This window comes from Epinephelus lanceolatus, chromosome 17 (assembly GCF_041903045.1).
Source record: "Epinephelus lanceolatus isolate andai-2023 chromosome 17, ASM4190304v1, whole genome shotgun sequence".
Taxonomy (NCBI): Eukaryota; Metazoa; Chordata; class Actinopteri; order Perciformes; family Serranidae; genus Epinephelus; species Epinephelus lanceolatus.
This window is the reverse complement of record NC_135750.1, coordinates 30,296,172-30,306,196: the sequence shown is the minus strand read 5'-3', so window position 1 is coordinate 30,306,196 and position 10,025 is coordinate 30,296,172. Positions and strand designations below refer to the sequence as shown.

At 40.2% G+C, this 10,025-nt stretch overlaps 1 protein-coding gene across 1 annotated transcript; it reads left to right on the top strand.

The window, feature by feature from the left end:
- Positions 1-6,228: 6,228 nt before the first annotated feature.
- On the top strand, positions 6,229-9,372 carry cox5b2 (cytochrome c oxidase subunit 5B2). Its single transcript, XM_033612853.2, has 4 exons — positions 6,229-6,412; positions 8,331-8,401; positions 8,476-8,575; positions 8,670-9,372. Exons 1-4 carry the CDS (start codon positions 6,310-6,312, stop codon positions 8,780-8,782), a joined length of 387 nt encoding a protein of 128 aa, XP_033468744.1. The 5' UTR covers positions 6,229-6,309; the 3' UTR covers positions 8,783-9,372.
- The last annotated feature ends 653 nt before the right edge of the window (positions 9,373-10,025 follow it).

The window sequence follows — 10,025 nt, the reverse complement described above, 5'->3', positions numbered from 1 at the left end:
ACATGTTTCTGTAGCCTGGGAAGCAGACAAATCTGCAAACTCCTGTTCAGACAGATTTACAGCCCAGCCAACCTGGCCTGGGTCAAGCCAATCACAGCCGCGTGTTTCAAACAATGACTGACAACTTGCGCTTCAGGGCACGGTCACACACATGAGCGAATGCAGGCAAGTGACCATCGCCTGCCAAAGTGATATTTGTTCCGATTGTGTGCTATGCCGGATGTGACAAACACGGGAAGCTAGCTTTATAGCTAATCTTAGTTAGCTTGCTAATAAATACAGCGAAATATGGTGTTATTGGTACATCTTCCATTTCCTTACGTTCATGCCAGTTTCCCAACTCACTGCCAGCCAGGCAGCGTTTTTCATGTGGGGCAGTATCGACTGGTTAGACAAAACAACAGTCAATGCCTCCTCAACACTTTGTTTGCTACTGGATGAGGCTGCGGCTTCGAAGGTCTCAGTTCACTAAAGTTGAACTGCTTTGCCAACAGAAGCAAGTTTAATTCTCCCCTCAGCTCACAATAAATAGAAGTGAATGGGAGGTGAATATTCACCAATATGACTGTGCTCTTTGGCAAAATACGTGATGATGTAATAATTGGCTTGTGCACACTTGCGCGGCAGGTCTGTGACAGTGGCCATAAACTTATGAGAAGACGGCTGCAGCTGATGTGGAACTTTCTGTTAACATACTATTTTTAAATTCTAATGAAAAAACATGACAATGCCAAACCATCACAGCTCATTGGTGCACGCTGTAGTCTGTTTACATTTGTTCATTGCTCAGTGCTACGTCACGTTTCATTGGTCTAACTAGATCTATCCAATTGTGTCCAGAGGCATTTTGGTCTGTGGCCAGTGACGTCTCTTGGAAATCAAAAACAAACTGAGAGGTTTCAAACTTGCAACTTGCAATGCAATTTATTCTTGCAAGGTCAGGCTAACGTTAATTATTTCTTACCTTTTTTTATTGCAGCTTGCCTGCAGCTATCTGTACCCATTAGTTTCAGTCAGGAATGTTAAAAATGAAGACAGTACTAAGATGTTTAAGCTTAGAAAGACTAATGTACTAACCCAACGTGTCTGATGAGCTGAACATTCAAGATGTCTAGGTTTACTTTGAAAATCAACATTCCTCTTAACTTGACCATGTGGACACTACATATTATTTACATTCAGGGCAGCTGGGTGGCACGAGTGAACAGGGAGATTGTCCTTCATCTGGTAAACCCAGGTTTAAGTCCGTCCTGACAAATGTTCCTCACCCTGAGTATTAGCCTACATTATTCAGTTCTTAACCTATCCTTTACAAAATAGTCCATCTGAAGACATGTTCGATGTTTTATTTATCATTTGAAGAGAGCATGTTCGTGTGAAAGCATGTAGTAGAATGGATCGTCAAAAAAGTCCCCACGGCACCTTTTGGCCCCGTTTGTAAAGAGCTGCCCATGTGTGTGTTTTATCTCTGATCTGTGAAAAGACTGTCATTGTAAAGTGTTGTCAACATGTGTGTGGATTATGTTTTTGAAGTGTTGTAATGAAGGTAGACTAGATTGTACAGTGTGTGAAAGACCCCATGAAATGAAACTGACTGGACGCGATCAGTATTTGTAACATAACAGAGCTGATGGAGACAGAAAAAACACAAACGTACACTACTTCATACTTTTTACACTAGTCTTGTAAAAGCATACTGTGTCAGATGTGTTATTACCAAAGAAAACTCAGCTTTCTTTCACTTTTATCAGAGTTGCATTTCATGACTGATTTTTTTGTTTGTTTCATGGGGTCCTTGAAATATATCAGTCCTTAATTTTTCTTTTAATCTTTGCTAATAGATGAGACTTTAGGTGTGACTTACATCTAATCTATTTCATGTTTTTGTTTGTTAGAAAGTAATGTTTAGTTTATCCTCAGACATGAAACTTTAAATTAGCTCAAAAATTGTGACAGCTGCACGCTGGGTAGCGGATTCAACAGTTGTGTCTCCAGGGGCTCATTTTAGAGAATATATTTCATTTCACACTAAGTCATTATTATAGTCTCTGATGATGTTAATCTCTGCTGTTCCTCTCTTTGAACCACAGTTCAAATGTGTGAGGCTTTTTCTTCCCATGTTGTTAAGTTGTATAAGTTAAGGGACACCATTGAAGCATTAATTTATGTTTTTAATCACTGTGTATTTGTGTTTACAAGATGACTCTGGGAACTGAAGGATATGTAAGTGGCTGAAGGTCAGACAGATGGAGTCGTTACAGAGCAGTGTCAAGAGACTGAGTTATTATAAAGATTAATCCCAGTAACATATGATGAGTCCGTTACTGTGATGTATTGCGGAGCCCTGATGTAGCTGAAATGATGTTTGAAAGTTTGAAAAAATGCCAGTGTTAGCAGAAAACTGGCATTTATAATTGGTCTACTGTATGATTATGTTGGCAAATGGGTTACATGTACGCTGATTTTTATTAAGTATGAAAACCAAACTATCAGTATTTGTTTTATTAAATTTGTAGGGAAACGTCTTTCCATCAAAGGGAAGGGTGCCTTAGAGGGAATTGCATATTGATAAAAAAGAAGCAATGGACCTCCATCGTTTTAATGCACCTTCATTTGTTTGTATCAAAGTGATTTTGCCTCATTCATTATACATTTTAAATTAAACTTAATGTCATTTTCTCAGTTTATCATGTTTTTCCTCATATTTTTCCTCATCTTTACCAAAGATCAAACTCCTGCTGTATTTTCAGTGTCAGATGATGTTTTGTAGTTAATCTGGATGTTATCACATCAATTGGCCAACATGATCCAAAATCCGGTATCATATTCAGAGGGATGTCTGTGCTGTGTTTTTGTTAGGTGATGTTTTATCCAGACTCTTGCATGAACGTTTGTCTTTATCAGAACAATACTACTAGAATAAAAAATATTCCTATTATCAAACCTCTGTCGTGTACATTTCTGCTTTACATGGTCCATTTGATATTTCCTCCTGCTTCCAGTCTCCATGCTAAACACATCCAAGATCAAGTCTGTACTGAACACAGACACAAGTCTTCTCATATGACTGAGTAAGATTTAAACAAGTACATTTCCCATAGTATTTGACTGTTCCTGTACTTTTCTATATGAAGCAACACTAAACATGATAAGTTTTTCTGGATCACTAATGGAGCTTGTGAATAGCATACACTGAGGGGGCAAAAAACAGAAACATGTAAAGGTTGATGTGATTTAATATAATACAACAGTCCTGTAGTAAATGTTCTGTTGACACTTATGTTACTTGTGTGTTGAAGTAATGTTTTAGAATTTTTATTTAATAGTTATGAGTTTCAATGTTTCAGAAAACAATGAAATTCCTGTTTGTGTGATGATATTGCATAATTGTACCACTTAGGCTCTGGTTAGATAACATATTCTTTCACTATTTCTGTAGCTATAACATGTTGTTTGTACGATAATAGTATGGAAGGATTACTGAACAGCCAACTGGGCACAGGCCCCAGGGCCTAAAGTGTCGAGGGTCCCCCTGACCTTCACCTGCGAAACGTCCCTTGAAGAGACACCAACTGACCAGGAAGATGCGAAGGGACTGCAATGAGAAACACCCTAACTACAAAAATGGACAAAACAATAAAGAGACACAAAATGACTTCAAAGAGACTCAAAACCACAATAGGATGCATATGACTACAAAGAGATGCAAAACAACAACAATAAAGAGGCTAAACTCCCACTAAGTCTGTGTTTCTGGCTCTTGTAGAAGAGGTGGTAGGGCCTTTTGCATATCTGTGCCCAGGGGCCCATTGTCTCATACTCTGCCTATAGATAAGAGGGTTGCGCTTACATGGGCACAATTATGTCACTGCTTTAAATTTTGCAAGCGTTTTGATTTGAGCAGCAAGGAAAAGAAAAAAAATTAATAAATTCAACAGGACAAAAGAAAATATGATCCTGCAGAGGAAATGCAATGTTTTCAATAGGCTGTAAAAAACTGAATAATAGGTGTATACAGTTGTCTTGGTAACTTTTTAAAGCAGTGCACATAATGTTTAAATGCCCTTTTTTTGAATGTAGGCCTATGTATAAAAATATGTTGACAATTTGAGGAACTACAATACAGAAACACCATTAGTTGAGTTTGGAAAAAAAGACACATGATAAACTTTTTTTTCTTAATTATTATTATTTAAGTAAGGTTATCAATGACTGAAAACAGATCAAATGCTGATCTACCTTTAACCCTGCGGCTGCCCTTTTTCCATCGCGAGATGCCGCCAGAGCGTGCTCCCTGATGACGTCATGTTTACAAAAGCCCAAATCCTCTATGAATGAAGGCAGTCCTCGCCGGGTGCGGTGGCGCGCGCCTGTAATCCAAGCTACCGGGAGGTTGAGGCTGGCGGATCGTTTGAGCTCAGGAGCTCTGAGCTGCAGCGGACTATGTCGATCGGGTGTCCGCACTAAGTTCGGTATCGATATGGTGCTCCTGGGGGAGCCCAGGATCACCAGGTCGTCTAAGGAGGGGTGCACCGGCCCAGGTCGGACACGGAGCAGGTCAAAGCCCCCGTGCCGCTCAGTAGTGGGATCGCGCCTGTGAATAGACGCTGTAGTGCAGCCTGAGTAACACAGCGGGACCCAGTCTTTTTACACTCTGTATACTGTTCAACTAACAGCTGGGACAACACACACACTCAGCAACAGTGTGTTTATGTGTTACAGCAGCTTCATCACTGCTGCTTTATTTTATTGTTGCCATGAGAACCCTCACAAACCAGTTGTGTTTGTTTGTCCTACAGCGCCTCCACCTGGAGGAGAGAAGCAATGACCATCTTCAGTTCAGAACTGATGGCATCCATGAGGGTTGAAACGTATTCAAGAACTCTAGAAAATCCAGTCATTCATAAATTTAAAATTGTCTTTACTTTAACCATCTACATCATACAATTCTACATACAGTAATGTATGTAACACTGACAGGGGCTACTTCTGCAACTTTATTCAGGCAAGATTTTGAATGAAGAAATTCAGCCTATTCATAGTTGGCTATGTTTTTTCTTTTGACATTGCTACTTTTACTTAAATAAAACATGTGGTTCTTCCACCACTGCTTGCATCTCTCTGTCTCTGTGTGTGTGTGTGTGTGTGTGTGTGTGTGTGTGTGTTCATAATCAGCAGGTGCATGAAACACCAACTTACATGCACAGTCTGTGCAAATGTAAATCACAGATTCACAATCACTTGGTCCAGTTCTCTTCTCCATTTATTTACTTCAGCTAGGACACATTATTCAAAAATATAACCTATATATTCACTGTCATGCGAATGACACACAGATCTACCTCCCCTTAGAGCGAAACAACATCAACAAACTAAATGACCTCAATAACTATCTTCATGATATCAAATCCTAGATGGCCAGGATTATTTCTCTTCATCTTCATCTTCTTTGTACTTCTGACAAAGTCATCCATGCCTTCATATCCCCCAGCCTCCATTGTTACAACTTCTTATATTTTGGTATTACTCATAGCCTACTTGCTTATCTCATCTTCAATTAGTCCAAAATGCAGCAGCAAGAGTTTTAATAAGGTCAAAAAAGAGGGGGCACATTATCCCCATTCTGGCCTCCCTGCAATGGCTGCCTGTTAGCTACAAGATCAGTTTTATGATTCTAATGTTTGCCTCACCCCCTCTTACATCATAGAGCTCCTCTCCCCATATCACACTGTGAGAGACCTGAGATTGTCTGACCAAAGACTTCAGTCTGTCCAGAGATCCAGGACTAAATGTTACTGGGATATGACCTTACTTACTGCTGCCCCAAAACTCTGTAATTCTCTTCCTCCCACCATATGAGTCTCCCTACCACTGAGATTTTCAAGTGTCATCTTTAAAAACACTTTTACCCACTAGCTTTTAATTGTGCATAATGTGAGTGTCATTATTGCTGTTACTGTCATAATGTAGTGACAGTAAAAAACAAGGATACAGTTTTTGCTATAGGTGCAATAATAATAATGGCATGACATATTACTGTTAATAATATTTTATTGCTATTATCATCAAGTCAAGAGACAATTTAAATTTTAACTATATAATTCTCATCCTGTGTCTGTTATATTACATAGTATATTAACCACTCGTTCCTAGTGCCTCCTCTGCTCAATGTGATTGGTTAACCCAGCCACGCTCCTACTCTCATTGGCCGGACCACCTGTCACTCACAGAGGGCTGCCGGGGTCATTTCAGTCCAGCCGCCGCATATAGTTGTCACAGGTCATATCGGTACTAGAAAGTGAGACCAGAATGGCGGGACGTCTTCTTCTCCGAGCTAGTGTAACAACAACACTGCAGCTGAGGAGCAATGTGGTGGTCAGACCTCTACACCGTGCCATGGCCACCGTGAGAGGTACGAGTCCGTTTATTACCAACAAAACGAAAGACTTTGCTCCGTGAGACAGGCCCGCAGACAACGGTAACGTGAACAGCCCAACTGTCATCGGTCACGTACACAGGAAGAGTCGAGATAGTTAGCAGGGTGCTGTCAACGATATATATTTGGCTTATGGCGCAGTATGGTGGCTACATGTTAGCCTGTATCAAACAAGATGTCTGTAATGAGACGTTAGCTTGCTGCCACTGGTGCTATATCCTGTATAGAGGATACATTATATTGAATTTTGATACTAAATGTTTATTCGACACAAATAAATGTCTGTTTTTGGTCACCTTATGTGCTGTGAGATGGCTATGTTCCGCTTTAATGTGACAAAAACATTTGAATCATATAATTGAAGGTCATTTGGATTTTAACTCGTGAAAGGCCTTTGATAGTCCCTCCTCCTCTGGCAGGCGTCTCTTGGTAAGGTGCCAATATTCTGATAGGGTGCAGGAGGGAGCAGGTTGGTGGAGATGGCGTCCAGTGCTGACGTGCAGTTTAACTGATATACGTACACTGACAGCCCGACTGTAATGTACACATCACCTGACTGGATTACTTTGATTAATGTCTTTCAATTAAATTATCTCCCATATCCAAGGGTGCCACCTGGGATATTGGGCCCCACCACCACAGGCCATGCAATCCTGCACAAATACTGTACCCACACCTGCAGAACCCACTCAACCTATTCAAAGCTTTAAATAACTCTACCTTTGCAATATTATACATTTTACTCCTTTACATTTACATTTGATATGATGCTGTGTTATAATATGTAAGTATGTTGGCTCCACATTGACAAATTACAACATTAAAATAGTCTTACGCAAACAGAATCACATTTTATCATAACTTAAGGAGCTCATGTAATGATCATGTAATATTTCTGTGGTTATGATACTTTGAAAGAAGCCCAAATGCATCATTAGTATCTTTTATTTTTCATATTTTAAGTATATTTTGCTGATAAAAGCAAAACATTTTAAATCCAGGACTGTGGTACTTCTACTTTTACTTAAGTAAAAATCTGAGGAGTACTTCCAACACTGATAAGAACATCATAACCAACATTTTTCTTACTATTAACTGATCTGTCATTTGACAGAAAGCTACTCACCTCCGTCCTCAGGTGGGAGTAGCGCTGGTTCATTGATAGTGGAAGGTATGGGGACACAGGGCTGCTCAGGATAAAGCTGCAGCCATACTTTGGCCTGGTACCAGACATAGACAGGGACAACTGATTTAGTATAGATAGCTTGCGCAAAGTTTGCCTGTAATGATCAAAGGGTGGCGTAAAGGAGAAGAATGTAAACACTTTTTGTGAAGATACTAACTGTTCTGGGAGCAAACGTAGCCTGTTTGACTATGGAGACAACCTCATTTCCACCTCTCATGGTGACCCAACTTTCTTTATGAAGAACTGGGTGAGATACTGTCGCCCTTTCTTTTCTCTCTCCTGTTTTTTTTTTTTTTTTGCTAGTCAGATGTTTCTTTTGGGGGCTGAGACATTATGCTCAGTTCCACCGACACTCATCACTTCACTCTGCCCGGAGTACCATTTGCGCGAGGACTGAACCGTTTTATGAAAATATGGGGCGGAGGGTAATACAGAGGGTCTCTGGAGGTTAATTTTTTTTGTTTTGTTTTTTTTGCCAATAACAGTTTTTAAAAAAAGGAAAATGTTAGTATAAGTTAGCTTCTTCCCAATAAAATATTCTGTTAGTGATGATAGGTTTATGATCTTATATGAAAAGATTATTATTAAATTATAAAAAAAAGACTTAATGTTCTAATATTTTTTTAGGGCCCCTGTCAGTCACACGCCCTTACAATCATCCTAACTGTTCTTTCCCTAATGGTGCCACTGCCCATATCTGTTTTTCAGGAGTGCCAACAGATGATGAACAGGCCACTGGACTGGAGCGACGCGCCCTGCAGGCCTTCAAAAAGGGACAGGTAGGCTACAATACACACAAGTATAGTGTGCATAAACCTCAAGTGTACTGATTCTCTTTGACTTCAAATTACAGGATCCCTACAGTATTCTGAAGCCCAAGACGTATGCCGGCACCAAAGAGGACCCTCACATTGTGCCATGCATTGGAACCAAGAGGCTTGTTGGCTGTCTTTGTAAGTGTTGTACATTAAAGGGAAGGTCCAGTGCTCTGTACTGTATGAATGTGTACGTTTCAAACCAGGTGAACTATAATATAATTTTCTGCAGGCGAGGAAGACAACACTGCTATTGTGTGGTTCTGGCTTCATGAGGGAGATTGCCAACGCTGTCCTTCCTGTGGTTCCCACTATAAGCTGGTCCACCATGAGCTGCCCCACTGAAATGAAAATAAGCACAAGCTCTGTACAGACGGGACAGCACAGAGATCCATGCCTTCTTTATGGCCATATACTGCAATGTGTGCATATCAGTTATCATTAAAATGTATATCTGAACTGAACTGTCTTTATAGAGAGTTCAATTATTTAAGCTAGACTGGGCTACTTTTAGTGGTAGGACACTCACATGTCATTTACTGACATGCTTGAATTTCAGTAATCATGTTTGCATGCCATAACAGAGTAAAACTGTGACTTGGGACTATGAGCTGTTCCTTGCTTGACATACATAAATACTACACAGACATTAATGAGGGCTGTCTTGCCATGTTTTATAGGACCAGTGTGCAGGATTTAGGGGGATCTATTAGCAGAAATGGAATATTGAAAATTCAGAATTGTGTTTTCTACACTACAGGAGCTGATTTTGAGCCACAACCCCCCCCCCCAGTTTCTTAACGGTTCTAATGATCATCTTGTAAGATTTACCTGTGGTGCACGGAGTGTTTTTTGAGTCCCCCCATCTGCTTGGAAGTTCATCCTGGCTGTACTGATTTCAAATCACAAATATTAAACATGTTCATTACCAAGGATCACAGGTGGTCCCGTGAGTCTCAGAGGGTTTTAATGCAATATATCAATGGGACTCAACCAAGAAATTTGCTCACCTCCAGCTGTAACTTGTTCAGTCCATGTTCACATCATCTCCATGACTTAGTACTTTTGTTTTCTTCTTCACAAATTTCCTGTAAAAACTGGTGCAAAAACTAACAGCTAGGTCTTTCACCCATTGCCTGCAACATTTGTTTACTCTAAAGTTACGTTTGATCATGAGAGATTTACAAGATTTCGGGTTTTGAGAGTTGTGTGTTGTGCTGTTTGGCCAGAACGTTGCTCTCCACACACAATAGTCAAATTTGTTTTACATGTTCTGTGTGTCTCTGACATTTATCTCTTTAAGATTTGAAAAATCTAGTATTATTGTCCAGTCTTTAGAATAAGGCATTTATATCTAAAGAGGGAGTGGGTCCTCTTCTATGGAGCCCACCAAGTTTCACCTACTATGTTTCCTTGGTAGCCCAGACCAGACAAACCATACACTGGCCCAAGAGAGGGCCTGTCATATTTTTACATTCCCTGAGGGCAACCATAGGTCCCACTACATGCTTGGAAAGAAAGGGTTGGGGTGAGGAGTATATTGCAATCTGCAACCTCACCACTAGATGCCACTAAACCCTATAAACTG

Excerpts from the sequence above, each read along its gene's own strand:
- cox5b2 (XM_033612853.2), top strand. The coding sequence starts at position 6,310 with ATGGCGGGACGTCTTCTTCTCCGAGCTAGTGTAACAACAACACTGCAG. Across the intron at positions 6,413-8,330 it reads TGCCATGGCCACCGTGAGAG|GAGTGCCAACAGATGATGAA; the intron begins GTACGAGTCCGT and ends TCTGTTTTTCAG. Across the intron at positions 8,576-8,669 it reads GAGGCTTGTTGGCTGTCTTT|GCGAGGAAGACAACACTGCT; the intron begins GTAAGTGTTGTA and ends AATTTTCTGCAG.